We start from the raw sequence: 18,428 nt of genomic DNA, 5'->3' as shown, positions 1-18,428 counted from the left end.
ACATACATGGTAAGACGTCTACTAGACGTACACGATTATTAATAGCTTACGCATTGGGTCGTTATCGGATGGGATAGGCCACCTTAGGGTCATATATAAGATACTGCTGCGAAGATAGAACGGCTGCTGAATCAGGTTCGAAATTTTAAACGACTAACTAAATACTGCTAGTAGGTGTCGACCGCTCGATTCGACTTGCTTACACTAAATATCGACATCGAAACCCCGCTAAAGACTTCATCCCGCCAGGTAATTTGCAATGAGCTGGCTCACAGCCCGCGCACTGTCGGCCGCTGCCACCATAGTATAATGGTTCGCTTCGTCCACCACGCTAACCCGCAAATTCTTCCCCCCTACTAGCTCCCTCCACCCTCCGCCGCTGAAATCAGTACGGTTATTAAGCAGCCAGTGCATCTCGCGGGCATCATCCGGCCGCACCTCTGGGCGCGGGTCCCCAGGATTCTTACAAAGCCCATCGCGTGCATAGATTATATGCGTCGTAGGGGTCGTCTTCCCCGAGAAGGCGACGGGACGATATTGGTCCAACATTGTAATGAACGCCGTGAAATGAGGCCGCAGCCAGCTCGGGGGCTTGCGACCGTTCAAGCCAAACATGTCCAGCGACTCCAAGAAGTCGTACATGCGCTGCGGAGGACTTTGGATTCCAACTGGGTCTGGAGAGTCGAGCAGGATGAGCTTTGCCGTCGTCTGGCCCTCTCGTGCGAGCTGTTGGGCTGCCTCATAGGCCAAGATGCCCCCGGCAGACCAACCACCAAAGTAATATGGTCCAACGGGCTGTCTGCGATGGATCTCGGTGATGAACTTCGAAACGTATTGCGGGAGGGAGCAGCGGAGGTCCTGGGGGTTTTTCATCCAGGGACAGTTGAGACCGTACACGACCACATCGGGAGAGATTGCTGGCAGCGGTGTATATGAAGCCGCTGATCCTGCTCCATCAGGGAAGAGGAACAGCGTCCTTCTGGGATTGCTCGAGGACCCTTGAAGCCGGACGGAGGTTGCATGGGGAGAACCATCAAGCGCGATTGGAGTGAGGCGATCTGGCGCCCTGTCTTGCGCCAATACCGGTAGATCTGGTGCTTGAGGCTTGGGCAACATTCCATTCTGAGATAGCGTCTTTTCGATTTCTTGCAGAGTGTGCTTCTCCGCTAGAAGGTCTGAGGGAACCTCGACACCGAGCTCGTTGAGTTTTCCTATGATGGTCAGAGACAGGAGGGAGTCAACACCGAGCTCAGAGAGATCTGTGGTGGCAGTCAACTCTTCGAGGGGAACGCCGACTTCCTCTGCGATGGTAGCGCGGACTGTGGCCATGACTTCAGGCTCCTCATCAACTGAAGTGGCGTCAGTCTCATCCCCCAGATCGTCTTCGTCTTCCTCGGGATACGGCGTTGAAATGCCTGAAGTAGATGATGATGCGGGCTCCAACGGAGCAACGTGATTGACCATATCGTTCAAAGTAGAAAAGTCGACGAAAGATGAAGACGACAAGTTCAATCCCAGTTCGTCCTGCAGGCGGCTGGAAATAGTGAGCGATAGCAAGGAATCGATACCGAAATCGGCGAATGAAGTGTCCGAATCCAATTCCGCAGTGTCGATGCCGGCCTCTTCGGAGATGATTGCTTTGAGCCGAGTGATGACGGTATTCTGAACTGGTACAGGCGCAGGCTTCTGTTTACGTGGTACCACTTTGGGTTCCGGTATGGGTATCGATTGTATTTTCACCGAGCGCTGCTGAACTCCCGTGGCGTTTGGCCGAGCCTTAGATGGCAAGAGATGGTCCAAAACAGAGCGAGGGACGCGTTGAAACTGGAAGCAGTCAGCAAGATGATGTCGCTACAGGAGAAGCCCAAGCATCGTACTTTCACTCCCTCGAAGATGGCCACAATCATGCCATTTTCCAATATGTACGTGTCACCGACATACATGTTGCCTTTCTCGTCCTCGGGCTGCATCTTATTGTATGTCTGGTACGTTTTACCGTACTCAATTCTCTTCCCGCACCGCATGGCACTCCAGCCGTGGTTGACAAAAACGTGATCTTTCGAGTGAATGTTGTCGTTGCCGTTCATGATGAAGCCAGCGATATGCCCAAGACTGTCGATCCAGCACGGATTCCAAGAAAAGCCCTCGTCCCCAACTTGAAAGACGACCCGCGCAGTAGCTTCAAACCCCTCGGTATCCAGGACTACCTCCTCCATGCCTTGGTAATTGTTTGCATACTCGACAAGAGAGCTGAAGAGCTTGTAAGCCAAACCGCGTTTCAGCTTGTGAGAATAGCCATCGTCGACACTTCTCTGTAGAGAGGAGATTCTTCCCTGGATGAGGTGGGTTAGTCGCTTCCACTCCTGCAGCCAGAGTGCAGCTGGAGCCTGTGTGACTTTCACGGTGCAGATCGCGTGGTCGGCAATCCTCCGCGACTCTGCATTGACCGAGAAGAGTGCGAGCGATACCTCACCTCGAGACCAATCCGCAGATGCCGAGACCCGGAGCAACTGAGACGTAGAATCCGGAGATGCGATTAAGGGGCGATCAACCTTCATGTTTGTACAGTCTAATCCTATATCGGCTGGCATATTATTCGCCTGGAGCATATACCGGACGACAGTGAGAGTCATGTCGGCGTAGAGTGACTAAGCCGGTTAGTGATATTCAGGGCTTCCAATTTCCAAGCAAAACTTACCGATGGGCACAGAGCCGCGCCATTAACCTTGTGACCCTGAAGGATCGGGTAGAGGCGTGGATCGTGAATATCGGATTCCGTAAGCAACGTTGACTTGTCTGTTGCATGGCGCTCTTCAAGGACACGGTGCACCGAAGACGACAGGTAGGGAGCTGGTGGAGCTTCCACCAACTTCTGTGTTGGCACCGTCTCGTTGCCCTTAGTAAGGCAAAAGTTTCCTCGGTACATGATCCAGTAGTTTTTCAAATCCCATTTGTAGCTCGGAAGGGGAAGTACCTGGTGAACAACGGAGAAACCCCGATGGTATTCATTCCAATCAATCTCAAGGCCACCAAGGTAGAATGTCTGTACCGCAGGTACCAGGGTTTTCCACGGATCTGTGGCCTGTCTCAGAGACGGTATGATGATGGTTTTTGAGCCCATGGTACGCTTGATGAAGCTGGAGCAAGCCGGGTGGGATCCAATCTCGAGCCAATTCGTCTCTTCGTTGACAATTCCAGCGTCTCTCGCAGCCTCGATAGCGCCGAAGAAGTTGACAGTAGCCCTGCAGGCCCGGGACAGGTAGGATCCGTTCAAGACGCCCGCTTCACCAGCCGAAACGGTTCTCCCAAGTAAAGGCGATATGTATGGTACAGTGGGTACATGATACTGTATCTTGCTAGCTGCAAACTCGAACTCATCGACCCAGGATTCAACCTGGGCAGAATGAAAGGCGAACGGAATGTTAAGTAGGACGCACTCGAGCCCTTCGGCGCGTAAATTCTCCGTGATGCGGTCGACCTCTCGACTTGGCCCACTAATAACTGTGTCCGTGGGTGAGTTGGCGCACGCTACATCGCAGGAGGATGCCGAGATAGTACGCTCTATGGTGCTTAGGGGAGCTTTGACGGCAAGCATGCAGTGACTGCCCCTAGCGCAATGGAGTGACAAGAGCTCCGCGCGGACACCAACAAGATAAATCGTATCGCTAGCGCTCAGTACTCCTGCTGCATAAAGAGCTGGGTATTCTCCCAGACTGTGTCCGATGGTAAGACTTGGGACTACACCCCATGACGCCCAGAGGTGATGTAGAGCCATTTGTACGCAGACAAGTGCGACATGAGCTACAACAGTGTCGACTTCTTCAACGATAAGCTCATCGGGCCCGGATGTGATGAGTGGCAGGAAACTCGGAAAGCCGTGTTGCTGTGCAATTCGATCGAAACGAAGAATATCCTGTCTGAAGGAGTGGACTGTCTCAAACAGCTGCTTTCCAAGGCCAGCATAAAGCGTTCCTTGACCAGTGAATGTGAATGCCACACGAGGCAGCCTTTTCGCAGACGGAATGGCAGACATATCTTCGTTGCTCTCCAGTCGGCATTCCAGAGCACTTTTAACGGAGCCAATCTCGCTGCCCACAAATGAGACTCTGAACTTGTGGTGGGTCCGGCGAGCAGTTGTTGTGTATGACAAAGCTGGAAGAGAGGTGCCCGGGTTCTTATCAAGGTACCTGAGGAGTGAGCCCATATTCGCTTTGAGAGATTTTGAGCTGTTCGCTGTAATAACCACAGGGTGCAGTGCACGAGCATCGGCACCCGGATTATGTTGCTGGCGCTCGGGCGCGTCTTCGAGGAGGACGGCAGTGTTGCCACCGGCGGCGCTGAAGTTGTTTAAGAAACTAACACGCTTTCCACCGGGACAATCAGCCCTTCTCCACGGAGTGGGCTTGAACGCAATATTGACGTTACGCTCCGCAAGATCAAGAGGATAATTTTTGTTGATTCTGTTTTTGATGCCCACATGAGGCGGTATCTCGTCGTATTGCATCATCATGAGAACTTTGATCAATGCGGACACGCCGGAAGCAGACCCAGAGTGGCCGACATTTGCCTTGACCGCACCCAAGTACAAAGGGTGGTGAGGCATACGCTCGCGACCTGGAACCATGGCAGCAAGGACTGACGACATTTCTGCAGCGTCCCCGGCTTGAGTACCTGTGCCATGCATCTCAACATAGCTGACGTCGATCGGATTGGTGTTAGATTGTCGAAGGATGCGCTTGAAGAGGGAAAGCTGATCGCCTTCGTGTGGCCGAGTGATGGATACTGTCTGACCACAGTGGTTGGTATTCACGCCGGCTATAACGCCAAAGATAGGATCATTGTCGGCCTCAGCGTCTTCAAGGCGTTTCAGGACCAGGGAGGCAACGCCATCTGCTCTGCAATAGCCACTGGCATCGTCATCGAACGGGTTGCAGTTTCCAGTAGTCGAGAGAAAGTGGCCTCTATCTAGACCGGCAAAGTTGTCTGGATTAGTAAGGATGTTGGTGCCGCCAGCTATGGCAGTGTCGCATCCTCCCTGCCACAAGGATTGACATGCTGTGTGTAGAGCCGCAAAACTGGAAGAGCATGCAGTGTCGACGCTGATACTAGGGCCAGAGAAACGGAAAAAGAAACTGTGCAAACGTGAGCCGTGACGTGAATGGAAAGGAAAAGAGGGACATACGTGATGCGGCCTGGTACAAAGGCACGGTTGCCACCTGGAATGAAGTAGGTGCCCACATCTTGGCCGCTATTGACCTCACGCCAGTCATCGCTAGTTGTCCCAAAGAAGACGCCAACCCTGTCACGTTGTGACGAAGCCGTACGGTCGGGGACAAACCCAGCCATCTCCAGCGCTTCGTACGTGGTCATCAATGCCAAACGCTGCGCGGGATCCGTATCCTCAGCTTCTCGTGGAGACAGATGGAAGAAACGAGCATCAAACATTCCCTACGTGATTGTCAGTATAAAAGGAGAGGCTAGCATGTGATTTACTTACCGGTTCATTAACAAAACAACCGTACTTGACTCGACTAGTGTTCTTCGTCGCTCCAGAAGGATCAAAGTGCGCCTCCCAGTCGAAGCGATCTTTCGGGATAGTGCGATGTGTATCTTTGCCGGATCGCAGCAATTCCCAAAACTCATCGTTGGAAGCTGCATCTGGAAAGCGGCCAGAGAAGCCGATGACAGCAATTTTGGAGTCTCCGAATCGCCCAGTGGGCATTGCAGGTTGGGTGTTCTCGACACTAGTGTTGAGCGCATTGCTGATGGATACACTTTTCCTCCCGATGGAGCTCAGAGTCGACGACAGAAGCGTGGCGGCGGTGGAAGCGCAAGGCAGGATGGTGCACCCTTGGCAAATCTCGTCCTGCGATATCAGATCTGCACAAGCAGGAGGAACCTTGTCCCACCGAACCTGCTCACACAGAGTATCATGGGTAGCTTGACGCAGGACCGCTTCGAAACTGCCCTCTTTGACCAAAGTTCCAGAGGCTGGAGATAGGATGGGAATTCGGAGCCTGTATGACTCGAGGCTTTCATTTACCGGTTTGCCGAGTGCTTCGCCCACATCTCCAGATCCATAGAGGTGGGGAGCATGATAAGGCGTCTCAATAGGCAAGAAGTGAGCCCTCGGCGTCGTAGAGCTCAACAGGTCCTCGAGGCTGCTTGGTGGCCCACTGATGGTGACATTTGTTGGGCTGACTGCACTGATGAACGGACGATGTCTCTTCGGGATACCCTGACAAGATTAAGACAGATTCAAGTCTCAAGGTAGACACGCCACTTACCTTTTCCGCGACAAAATGCTCAATTAAGTCAGCAGCACGTTGCTCCGGCAAGCTAACGACAGCGGACCACGACCGTGGCTCGGCAGATGATGACCTTTCCAGGTCTCGTTGAAGCTTGAATGAGTGGAGGCCAGTCCGGAAAGCGTGGATGACCGCTTCTACACCAGCGGGGATGAGCTCGACGATGGTCTGAGAAGTTGAGATGGCGGCTGCGGCAAACGATCCCGTGCAAAGCCCAAGTAGGTACGTGTTCTCTGGAGTAGGATACACCATGGCAGGTTTTCCAAAATGACTAGAAATCACTACTTAGCTGGATGCACGCCTGAGGTTGGTTCGTGTGAAGTATTACCCGATGAAACGCCCTATCTGATACAAGCAAAGGAGCGCGAATTGCACAGCGGGCGCTCCTTCCGTCCTGCCGACATTTTCAAGAAGATCAACTAGATCCGTGAATCTCGGCAGCCATTCTTGTTCCCGCTGCGACAGCAAGGCAAATTCGCGACGAAAGGCGAAAGACACGCGGGCGAAAAAGTCCGCAAGATTAGCATTGTCCTTGATGTGCAAGAGTTGCTGGAGGTCTCGCTGGAAGCTGTAGGTTAAGTCACCGAAGACGATGATGGTGCGGATGGGAGGCATGAAAGGGGCCGATTGAACGAGGTTGTCCATCTTGATTGAGGTAAAGATTGCCGAGTAAAACTGTGCAGGTCATCACGCGGCGCAGCTACAGTTCATATCTCACTCCCGACGACGACGCAGGTCCTAAAGCCTCGACGCCTCAATGGACACTTTCTGCATCGATAAGCTGCCCCCTGAAAGGTAAGCTGTTTCGGGTGTTCGGTGATGTTCGCCGGTGCATTCCAGGCTCCCCGAGAACCGTCGGCGAAGACCTGGAGCGAGGTAATTGTCAGCTTAATGCTATATTTAAGCGTGTGGCTCTTTGCGATGGGGCAATTCTGACTCGGATAGTCACCTCTTCCTTACCGCTTCTAGTTTTCAACATGGGATCCATAAGCCAAGAACCGCGGCGATTGTTTCAATGGACGGTTTGCGCCTATCGCAAGCCCGGGATGAGCGAAGAAGACTACCACAAGTACATGAGCGAGAAACATGCGCCACTGGTCAGAGGCCTCCTGGCTAAGTATGGAATAATCAAGTTCACCATGGCAAGCATCAGCGCTGCACCAGCCTAGATTCGATACAGCTGGGCTGACCTTTTCAGACACACAACACGACCGAGACCAGAAAGCTGATGACCAAGATTGCTGGCCCGCAGTTCGACAACCACGCCGATTACGATAGCCTTGTGCAAGCCGTATTCAAGGACGTAGAGGACTTTGTCCGTATGAAGGCCGATCCATTCTTTATCGAGGTGGTGGGCCCAGACCATGAAAATTTTGCGGACACGACGCGATCTCGGTATGTAGGCCCAGTCTGCAGCGGAGTTGGACTGACAGATGAAGCATGACTGTGGGATGGGTCGAAGACCATGTCCTCGACGGGAAGGTGGTTGAGTACACGATGCATGTGGTGAAATAAGGAGGATTATAGATTAGCATTCAAACAAAAATGTGATGATATTGCACTGGGAAGCTGATGAAGTTGATGGCGTGCGACGTGCTTTCGGTGTCTTGTGAATGCATCTGATCAAAACGATGGGTATGGTCCCGGGTAGACCTAAATTGAAATGTGACGATATTGGGATGGAGGTGAGGAATTTGAGGTGCGACATGTTAAAATAGTCTACAATGTCACCCTCTAGATGCCCACGCTAGGCACAAAAATGGTGGCACATTTTATGGCTCTCTACAGCTTCGAGTGCAGCGAGGCCAGGGGCTTGGGGGACACCCCGTAAGAGAGAGATGAGAGAGACACTGCCTTTTTTATGGGGGTTCCCTCCAAACCCCTGGCCTGGCTGCGCTCGAGGCAGGCCTCAAATGATGGTGGCGTGCGACAAGCTTCGCCCGGTCAGAATCTGTTTCCACACTTTAGAGACAGTCGTTTATATCGGTAAAAATTACCAAGCTGCAGTAGCGTGCATTACCCCCTATAGCCTTACTAATATGGCTTTATATTTTGTCAGATCACTGGCTAGGCTGGCGGAAAACATATATGAAAGGCTCTATGAGGAAGAATCTAAGGGGCTCGATGGCCCGAGAAGAAATCTACAAGATGACCCATGCGCTGTCACGTGACCTGTCACGTGCACGTCGCCGAGCTTAAAGAGACTGCCCAAATACCCCCCTACTAATATAGAGATGGCTCCAAAGACGCGGGCGATGACTACAGAGAGGAAGGAAGGGAAAGGAAGGAAAAAGAAACGGACCGCTTTTACGGACGACTCGAATCCTTTCTCTCCGCTATCACAGCCTCCTCCTTTACAGCCTTCGTTACACCTTTATTCTCCAACCCTATACTCCCCTAAATCGCCGCTCCCGCCATGCCCAGCTGCATCTCCTCCACTAATACCTTCGCCTTCGCCTTTACCTTTGCCTCTACCATTGACCCTAGCCACCCGCTTTAGAACGATATCCTCCCGTATAAGCTCATTCACCAATCACTGGCCCCATTAAAATCTCTCCCTAGTAAAACTCGCCGCCGCCGGCTTCTACCGTCTAATCTTAGGTGACGGGAAGGATACTGTAAGATGCGCCTTCTGTCGTATACAGTGGGAGGACTGGGATAATATAGACTACTCCATTGGGGAGCTAGTAGAGGATTATAAGGATAAATGCTTGTGGCCAGAAATTAGGGATGACTTCTATAACTATCTCCCACTACTCGCACCCCAAAGCACCGCAATACCAAATAAGACCCCTACGCCTACGCCTACGCCTACGCCTACTACACCTCATATACCTCAGATACCTTAGAAACCGCTTCTAAGCCGTATACCCCAGCCATTACTAAAACGTAAACCACTACCTCAATCGCCACAATCGCCTTACCTACCACCTCTACCCCCCCCTTCGCCGCAATCCCCTCTACAACCACGTATATACGCCTCAGTACTAGCATTATCCTCACCCCTACAACCAGTGCGACCTTACCAGAAACCACTAGGCCTAGTACTTACAGTTTAAGACCTTATGGCACGATTTTGGGGTAAACCGTCTCCGTTCCAATTCTAATTCCAATAGCTATAACCACAACTACAACCATAACTACCACTACCACTACCAGCAGCTCAGTCGATTGCACAATTCCTATTATATATACTACCAGCGTTTATAAGTGGACGTGGTCTAAGCGACATTACACCCGTATACTGTAACTAACCCACGCACCCTCGTGCTACCAGCAGATCTCGCTTTAGTCGCCGAAGATAGGACACTAAACACTTGGAGGAACGGCCCCCCAGGAGTACCTGCTACTAACTACCCACGAGATCTCATAGAATAAGGCATAAATAGTACTAGGGAGTACTAAATAAGGCATATGTATGGGCTTGTACGAGAATATGGCGAGACTAAAAGAAGCGAAGTTATGTAATATAGTACTAGTGCCCTCTAGGCTTAGTGCCTCCGGGCGGAATAAACTTCATCATCATCATCATCACCCCTACTAATATATTTTATCCCTTAACCCGCCAAAATTCGTCCACACGTTATCGATAAGGATTTACCAATCAAATCAATGCATTAAAATTACCGTGCTCAGGAATATACAGTTGATGCAGAGAAGTTCGGAGTCGGGCAACGGCCAAGGCTCCGGGGGAGGCTTTTTTGAGACACGATTTGGTTGAACGTTATACTGAGTCGGCTGAACAAGGTCTATATCATTGGAAGTACAATTGGAAGGCATAGATTGATGGTTTGTATTGATCAAATCTATACAGCCTATATGCGTTGTTCTGATCCTGGCGTTCTGCACGGACCGCTTGCTTTGTGGACGTTGGCGGGTTAGGGGATAAATAAAGGCCTATTTTACAGTCCTAAAATATAGCTATAAAATAGGCCTTTTGTTACGGTACTTACTTGATACCTTAGTTAGCAAGTGTACCGCGACTTATATATTTTAGGATGCTTGCAGTACTCCTCCCCCTCTCGCCAATAATGCCATCTCCATCTCTGCCTGGAGGAGCATCACCATCGACCCATAGCACGTGCGGATGTTCACTGGTCACAAACAAACGTTCCGATCGATTGATAAAACAAATAAGCTATGAAATGCCTTACAAGACGGCCGAGCGCGAAATCTCGATAATAGAGTGCTGACTGCCTTCTGGGTGTCGGATAGCGACAACGCGCAATCCCTCGTCCACCTTGCGAACCAACGCATGCCAGTCCTCGATTTCTCTCTCCCTAGCATTCAAGACCTGTCGCATCATAAGGTCCTTTTGACGCAGCGCTGCCTCGAATGTCGGAGAGGTTGTTCCCGGTGTGGGGAGCACCATGTCCATGATGACGATTCGGCTACCCTCTTTCATTACCTCCACCAGTTCCTTCAGGATCCTGACTGCATCTGCATCAGGCCAATCATGGATGATCATCCGCAAGAGGTAAACATCGGCGTCCTTCACCGGCTGCGGAGTGAAGAAGTCATGCTCTAGGAATTCAATCCTCCCTGCAATTTCTGCGGGAAGCGACTCGGCTTGAGCTCGAGCGTTTTGAATGGGTTCCGGGAGATCTTGGACGACAAATCGGAGGTTTGGAAATCCCTCTGCCAGTGCCAGCGAGGCGCTCCCGGAATTCCCGCCAACCTGTGCTGTGTTAGGACTGGCCAAAGTTCTTGAAAGACATCACTCACATCAACTACTTTTGCTTCTCCCAGAGCGGCCCAGTCCAGCCCTTTCAATAGATGATCCACGCTAGCCCCCGCATGCACCGTGGACTGGCTCTTCATGTACTTGCCAAACTCGACGCTGAGGTCTGGGTTCGCCTTGAGATGGTCGAAAAACGAGAGATCGGTGTTCATGGCCACGTTATATGCCGTCTCGTTGCCCTTGGTCGAATCGGGCCATTTCTCAGTGGCTTGCGCGAATCCCCTCATACAGGGAACAGAGCGATTAAGCATGTACGACAGCCACGTAGCCAGGCTAGCATCTTCCACGAAGACGGCTGAGAGCGAATTGTGCGCGAGTCTTCTGTCTTTAGTCTCGCGCAGGAAGTTCGCCGTCATTGCCATTCGCGCCACCGAGCGGAGGGTTGACTCCGATACTTGGAGCTTTGTCGCAACATCGGCGTATGAAATGGATCCGGGTGGCAGTGGAATTTCAGCGAGGACCTTGAAGTGACAGATCCATTCGATGCAAGCGAACTGTTGTTGCTGGACCAAGATATCCGTCATAAAGTCGCTCGGATGTTGCGTGAGCTGCTTGATCCGCGTCGTCGAATCGAAAATGTCTTGTCGCGTTTGAATGTTTGGGAAGGCCACCATTGTGATTCGGCTTATTAGGCTCTGCGTATGCGAAGTGAGGTAGAATCAATCTGCAGTCAAAATGGACACCGTACGTTCGATCAGTTTACAATCATTCCTTCCACCGTTTGGGGCGGCATTTCACTCTAGAATCTAAAGTTCAGAGAATGACCGGCCACGTGATTCATCCTTTCGGCGAGGCTGCGTCTTGGAACCTTGAAATCCGTCGGTCAGCGTCATGTACATGGTACCAGACCCGTGGGACCCGGGAGTTGTTGTCTCTAGAAGGGTTTGGTTTTGCGAGTTCCACCGGACAGGACCCGAGTCTCGTCCCATCTCGTCCCAGGGGCGGGGATTAAAAATAGTTATCAAAATTGGCCAGAGCATCCCCATTCTGTTCATTTGATCAAATTCAACATGGCTATCGTCGACACGCTTTACGCGTATCCCCTGCCGGTTGCAGCAGGTATTCTTTTCTTACTCACTGCCACTGTGCTATGGATTCGCAAGGATAGACGGCTGAACAAGATTAATGGACCGAAAGGCAACATTTTTGTCGGTATTGGCCTGAGTCTTCCTCTATATGCAACCCAAAGACTTCGCGAATGGGCCCAGCAGTATGGGGAAGTGTACAAGATCCGCATTGGATGGTACCACTGGGTTGTGCTAAATAGTCCCGAGGCGATCAAGGAAGTTTTTGACAGACAGGTGAGCGATCCTTCTATCCACCTCACCAGGCTTACATGTTAACAATTCCATTGTGCAGTCGATCTCATGTTCGTCGAAAATGCCAGCACCGATGGGGGAGCTAGTCGTAGGAGGCATGAGGATGTTGACCATGCCATATGGTCCGAAATGGCGTGCATATCGCACACTTGTGCACGGCCTATTGACGCCGAAAATAGTCCAGACCTTCGTTCCAGTTCAGACGCTCGAAATTAAACAACTGATGTACGATCTGGCCTACAATAATTTCAACGACGCTGCGTTCTACGGGCATATTCGTCGCGCTCTCTTTTCCATCATGATGACGGCCGTGTACGGAAGGCGTATCGACCGCATGGATCATGAAGACATCAAGTATTCCGAGCAGAGTGGTAAACTTCTTGGGAAACTCGGCAAGGCCGGAACGTTCATCGAAGATGAGATTCCTCCACTGGCGAAACTTCCTACATGGATGCAACCGTCAAGGACGAAAGCACTTGAGCACGCCAAATGGGTTCTTTGGGTCAAGATGCGTATGTGGAATACTTTGCAGGAACAATTTGATAGTGGCACGGCACCGCCTTGTTATGGAGCGGACATCATGCGGAGCGATTATGCATCTCAAGGACTTCTGAAGGAAGACTGTGCTTGGATTGCTGGAGGTAAGCTGTTCTTTGCCCTTTTGCATGCTCATTCACTCATTCTCTGCAGGTCTTGTTGAAGCTGGATCACAGACGTCTGCAGCGACACTCAGCAATTTGATCCTCTACCTTGCTGCGACACCAGATGCTCAGGCAAAGGCATTCCAAGAGCTTCAAGGGGTCGTCGGCGAGTCTCGCGCCCCGACATACGATGACCTCGTGAATCTGCCCTACATCAACGCATGNCTCAAGGAAATTTTGCGCTTGTGTCCTGCCCCGCCATGGATTTTGAGACATTTTACCGACAACGATGTCGTGTACAAGGACTATGTCATTCCAAAGGGCACCGCTATCGTCGGAAACACGGCCGCAATCCACTTCGATCCAGTCCGATACCCTGATCCATTCAAATTCAAGCCTGAGCGTTATATGCATCACACCAAGCGGGCAGCCGAGTATGCGGCGATGGCAGACCCTTATGCACGCGACCACTTCACTTTCGGCGCGGGTCGAAGAATATGCCCGGGGTCGCGATTCGCTGAGAACGCGCTGACTCTGGCTTTGGCGAAGATGATATGGGCGTTTGAGATTAGGCCAACTCTAGTCATGGTTGACGGGAAAGAGCGTGATGCTGAGATGAACCTGTCTGACGATGCGTTTGATGAGGCGCCGGTGAAATCTGCGAAGCCGTTTAAGGCGAGGTTCTTGCCGCGCAGTGAGGCGAGGTTGGAGATCGTGAAGGAAGACTGGCTCGCGCATGGGAAGGCGTAGGTGGTATCGCTCACCATTGTTCTATCTAAAGCATTGGGATGACAAGTATCTACAATTTGCAATGTGCCCGTTAGAATACGCAGTTGTTTGCAATACAAGAGAATTTCTGTCTACGGTTTTACGAATATTGTAGCATGGTACACGTATGTTTTGTCACAAATATGCGCCCAAACTTTCCGCCTTTTTCTCTCGTTAGGAGAGTGCTTTGAGTCCATATCCGTCCGCCCTCAACGACGACGGCGAGAGTGACAATCTTCGGCGGCGGTGAAGGCGTTCGGCAATCTCGTGGCACAAACGGGAAGCGAGCCTCTTAACGTTCCCGGCTGCGGAGAGCGTGTAAGCACCTAAACGGCAATCTTGAAGGGATGCGATTGGTCCAACTCGAGCATTTCGCGTTGGTTGGGTGTTCTTTTCTAGGCATTAGGTATGCAAAGCAACAAATGTCGAATTTCAACCTTGTACAATATAAACGCATGTCCAACGCAGGAGTCACCAAAAATCACTTTCTACGACAGATCAACCATGGCTAAACACACTCCCAATCCCCTCCCCGACCTCCCTAGGCCAACGAAGGCGTATCACAAGACTGCATATCCTTACATTTCTCCCGATCGACCAGAACTCAGTGTGTCAGGAAAGACACTCTTCATTACAGGAGGAGGTTCGTCATCACTACAGTCCTCCTCTCCATCCTCTTTCTGAATAATTGAATGTAGCTGGCGGTGTCGGACGCGGCATCTGCAAGGCCTTCGCGCAAGCAGGTATAGACCGTATCACCATCGTCGGACGCACGCTCTCGACTCTCAACGAAGTAAAGAGCGACCTGGAATCAAAGTACCCCAATGTGGAGGTCACGGTGCACGCCGCGGATGTCACTGATAGCGCTGCCATGCAATCCATAATCCGCGCGACGGGAAAAATCGACATCGTCGTCAGCGCCGCCGCAATCTGCCATCAAGTAACACCGACCTCGACCATCGCTCCATCGGTGCTTTCCGAAATCCTCCAAACGAACACCGTAGGGCCCTTCCAGATCATCAGCGCTATTCTGCACGAGCGCGCAATCCAGGGCTGGGACCATGAGGTGAAGGTCATTTATATCAGTAGCGCGTTGAGCCACACGCACATCTGCCACTTGTCTGGGTATGCGGCAAGTAAGGCGGCCATGAATCTGCTGGTTTTGCATCTCAACATGCAGTGGAATTCTCGCGGTGTTTCGATCTTCTCCGTACATCCTGGTCTGATTTATACCACACTTACGGGGAAAGTGTTCCCCGCGGATTCGCCTATCTGGGAAGATGGTGGGTTTCCCCTCTCGTTTCTCCACGCCAACTGTACTCCAGGCAGAACGCTAATGTGTGAAATAGCGAGCTTGTCAGCGGGATTTTGCGTGTGGTTGTGTCATCCTGAGGCAGCTTTCCTGAGTGGTAAGGTCTTGTGGGCGCAGTGGGATGTGCAGGAGCTGTTGGCGCAGAAGGAGTGGATTGAGAAACACCCTTGGCATTTGGAGATTGGGCTTAATCTTCCGACCACGGAGAGACCAACTGAAGATTTCTTTGTTGTGGACACCAGGACTAAGAATTAGGCTGGAAAATAGCAAATGCTGTCTTCCATGGGAGGGCATGCGTGTTTTGGGAGACTGGGGCAATTCATCGCTTGCGAGATTGTTGTTGAGAAGTTGATAGAGTCAAATGTAACCTTACTATGCAATTCATCCCCTGTTGATCAAGAAAATGTAGCGGGGAAGCTGCGGGCTGAGAAACTGCAGTAGGTCGTGACAGGGTGGACGCTGCCGATTGGGCTATCTTCGAGAGATGGTCGCAAACTCCAGAGCCTTGGAATCTTACAAGTAGTGCTTCGCGGTTTCGATCAGATCTCAGGCCGCACCCCAGATTGCAAAAGCATGTACTCCACCTGCATCCCACACACGCTGACCTCCTTTAGAATTATGAAGTGGCACACAGGGAACACTCCCATTGCGCAATTTTACTGTGCCCACACCTTTTTCCAGCGCGCTTCAATCGCTTCTCAACACCCAAAATCTATCATCCCTCTTCCCACATGTTTTTCATGTTAGCACTAACAATCGGCGAGCGAATGGCGACCGAGCGGGAAGCGAGCGTAGAGCGAGTGAAGCCATACCCCGTAAGCTGCGTAGAACCGAAGGACTAGATGAATCCTTCCATGCCGAAAGTTGATTAGATCACAGACCAAGTTAGCATTAGGATACAAAAGCATTGCCCCATGAGGAATGTTCCAATTAAATGGCATCTGCAGGGGCGGCTTACCAACAGGTCAGCCTTACAGTAAATGCGCCTCCAGCAACCTGGCTTTGGTATCCGTGACCATGTCATTGGGTGGAGCAAATCCAGGGAATTCTATTGAAGTCCGTGTCAAGAGCAAGCCTCGCAGCATCCACAATCCACGTTTTCCAAATCTTAGCCCACATGCCGCTGTACGAGGCAGGTTCACAGGAATCGCTCCAGCTGATTAGGTGCTCATGGTGTTTCGGAACGGAGGCGTGCTGGGGCGTTATTGTCGGGGGCGGAACTTTCAGCTTTCCCATGCCTTGGTCATATTTAATCTGCGCTCAATGCCCTCCAGGGTTGCATTTCCCATTGTCGCTGTCCAGTCCGGCCTTCACAGCAACTGCAAGCAATGGCCACCTCTATCCTAAGGGCCGCGCTTCTGGCCAGTCTCGCTGGCACCATCGCCGGTTCGCGGGTTGGAAACCTCACCAAAGACCTCCAACCGCTGCTTTCGAAGGGCGCGCAAGTCTACTACCCGGAATCTGACGGATACACCAATGCGACTACTAGATGGAGTGCCGCCATCAAGCCAGGCCTCGACGTGGTTGTGAAGGCTGCATCGGAGGAAGATGTGCAGCACACCGTGAGTCTATACTCGAGTTTTGGGAGAGTTGATTGTTGATACGCTTTAGATCGAATATGCAAATGCGCATAACGTGCCTTTCCTCGCCATTGGGGGTGGTCACGGGACATCATCTGCGCTCAACTCGATTCATGGCGGAATCGGCATCTGGCTGCGAGGCCTGCTCGGTGTCGAGATAGCGGGCACCAATGGATCGGAAGCAATCATTCAAGGTGGGACGCAGTCAGGCGAGGTAATTCAAGCGTTGTGGAGCCAGGGAAAGCAGGCCGTCACTGGCGGTTGCGACTGCACTGGCTTCACCTCGCCCATGCTCGGCGGCGGTCATGGCTGGCTTCAAGGCCGATACGGGCTCTTGACCGACAACCTTCTCTCCGCGCGCTTGATGCTCGGAAACGGCACCGCAATTACAGTCTCTGATACCCAGCACTCTGAATTGTTCTGGGGACTGCGGGGCGCTGGACACAATTTCGGCATCGTCACATCTGTCCGCTACCGGATATACGATCGTATTCCTGAGCAGGATGGATTTGCCACTGCAACCTTCACGTTTACCCAGGATAAGCTGGAGGACGTATTCACGATAGCGAATGGGTGGCTAAAGGCCAAAAATCGACCGGTCGAGCTGACGCACTTCGGAACAATCGCCATCGATCCTGCTGTCGATTCCAAGCCCGTGATCGTGTTCTTGGTGTACTGGCAGGGCGGTGCCATTCCCAAAGAGTACACCGACCCTCTGAATGCACTGAAGCCCGTCAGCGTCGCTGAAGAGCACGTGGACCTTCTGGGCGCGAACTCGATTACCGGAGCTTCATACGACGGGCCAGCCTGCGCGAAGGGCGTGAGCCATCAAACCTATCCTGTAAACTTGTACGAATGGAACCTGACGAACCTGCGCAGGGTTCTGGAAATTTACGCTGAGTTGCCAGCTGCTCTTAGCAATTCTGTTATGCTGCTGGAGGGCTTCGCGACGAACCGAGTGGACGAGATACCGAAGAATAGCACTGCGTATCCAGATCGAGGCAGTCAGTTATTAGCCTCGCCGTTGTTCACGTACCCCGCGAATAATGCAACTTTGGACAAGACCGTGTTCGAAATTGGGAAGCAGATCAGACGTACTCTTCTGAACGGAACAGGCTTAAAACTGAATGCATATGTTAATTATGCGCATGGCGATGAAAGCCAAGAAGCCGTTTACGGGTACGAGCCATGGCGGTTACAGAAGTTGAGGAAGTTGAAGAAAACGTATGATCCGCAGGGGAAGTTTAACTTTTATGAGCCGATTAAGGTATAGCCCTGCGGCAGTCAATTTGGGCGCACCAGAGTCTTTCACCTCTTGGGGAATGTCTGCACTAACAACTTGTATTTTTTATGTTCTACTCGGTTTTAGACTTTCAACAGCCTACGGTATATCCGGTACTGCCTTTCTTGTAGCTCTTTATTTGATGTATTTTAGCTTCTCGAATACATGCTCCTATCATCTTTTCGCAACTGCAGCTGGGGTGTGGATTCTTAGTTGTTCAAGTGCAATCAGATGTTGATTCTTATTCAATAGCGGTCATTATGTTTTGATAGTGTATTACTAGGCTCTATTGATGCCATCCCGTCGCCTTGGTGCAATACAACGTCGACGTCAAATTTGCCTAATTGACTTTGATCGATATTATACCATTTCGAGGTAGGACAGTACTATCGGCTTAAATGGCCCGCTTCTATCTTAGCGTTAGGTAAAATACATTAGCGATCTTTTTAATATAAAGTCAGTAGTGCTATCAATATT

General features: G+C 51.4%; 6 protein-coding genes across 6 annotated transcripts; 4 read left to right on the top strand and 2 right to left on the bottom strand.

The window, feature by feature from the left end:
• Window positions 1–237: 237 nt before the first annotated feature.
• Window positions 238–6,923, bottom strand: pks4 (polyketide synthase; the record flags this gene model as incomplete). The annotated part of the gene is made up of 7 exons (XM_067644390.1): window positions 238–1,824; window positions 1,878–2,648; window positions 2,699–5,132; window positions 5,183–5,448; window positions 5,498–6,238; window positions 6,288–6,579; window positions 6,637–6,923. 7 exons carry the CDS (start codon window positions 6,921–6,923, stop codon window positions 238–240), a joined length of 6,378 nt encoding a protein of 2,125 aa, XP_067499720.1.
• A 362-nt stretch (window positions 6,924–7,285) lies between these two features.
• Window positions 7,286–7,823, top strand: K441DRAFT_689655 (uncharacterized protein; the record flags this gene model as incomplete). Its single annotated transcript, XM_067652323.1, has 3 exons — window positions 7,286–7,450; window positions 7,507–7,703; window positions 7,748–7,823. The coding sequence occupies 3 exons, from the start codon at window positions 7,286–7,288 to the stop codon at window positions 7,821–7,823; spliced, it is 438 nt and encodes a 145-aa protein (XP_067499719.1).
• A 2,635-nt stretch (window positions 7,824–10,458) lies between these two features.
• K441DRAFT_707933 (methyltransferase) lies at window positions 10,459–12,020 on the bottom strand (the record flags this gene model as incomplete). Its single annotated transcript, XM_067653749.1, has 2 exons — window positions 11,034–12,020; window positions 10,459–10,986 (listed from the first exon to the last, which is right to left on the bottom strand). Exons 1-2 carry the CDS (start codon window positions 11,661–11,663, stop codon window positions 10,459–10,461), a joined length of 1,158 nt encoding a protein of 385 aa, XP_067499718.1. The 5' UTR covers window positions 11,664–12,020.
• A 39-nt stretch (window positions 12,021–12,059) lies between these two features.
• Window positions 12,060–13,839, top strand: K441DRAFT_707932 (putative O-methylsterigmatocystin oxidoreductase; the record flags this gene model as incomplete). Its single annotated transcript, XM_067653748.1, has 3 exons — window positions 12,060–12,350; window positions 12,409–13,009; window positions 13,059–13,839. The coding sequence occupies 3 exons, from the start codon at window positions 12,060–12,062 to the stop codon at window positions 13,757–13,759; spliced, it is 1,593 nt and encodes a 530-aa protein (XP_067499717.1). The 3' UTR covers window positions 13,760–13,839.
• A 442-nt stretch (window positions 13,840–14,281) lies between these two features.
• Window positions 14,282–15,344, top strand: K441DRAFT_580545 (NAD(P)-binding protein; the record flags this gene model as incomplete). The annotated part of the gene is made up of 3 exons (XM_067644386.1): window positions 14,282–14,420; window positions 14,476–15,060; window positions 15,127–15,344. The coding sequence occupies 3 exons, from the start codon at window positions 14,282–14,284 to the stop codon at window positions 15,342–15,344; spliced, it is 942 nt and encodes a 313-aa protein (XP_067499716.1).
• Window positions 15,345–16,417: 1,073 nt separating this feature from the next.
• K441DRAFT_680599 (FAD-binding domain-containing protein) lies at window positions 16,418–18,164 on the top strand (the record flags this gene model as incomplete). Its single annotated transcript, XM_067651382.1, has 3 exons — window positions 16,418–16,651; window positions 16,701–17,936; window positions 18,105–18,164. 3 exons carry the CDS (start codon window positions 16,418–16,420, stop codon window positions 18,162–18,164), a joined length of 1,530 nt encoding a protein of 509 aa, XP_067499715.1.
• Window positions 18,165–18,428: the final 264 nt, after the last annotated feature.

This window comes from Cenococcum geophilum (assembly GCF_001692895.1).
Source record: "Cenococcum geophilum 1.58 unplaced genomic scaffold K441scaffold_49, whole genome shotgun sequence".
NCBI classification, from domain to species: Eukaryota; Fungi; Ascomycota; class Dothideomycetes; order Gloniales; family Gloniaceae; genus Cenococcum; species Cenococcum geophilum.
The sequence above is the reverse complement of the archived record's forward strand: the minus strand, read 5'-3'. Positions and strand labels throughout refer to the sequence as shown.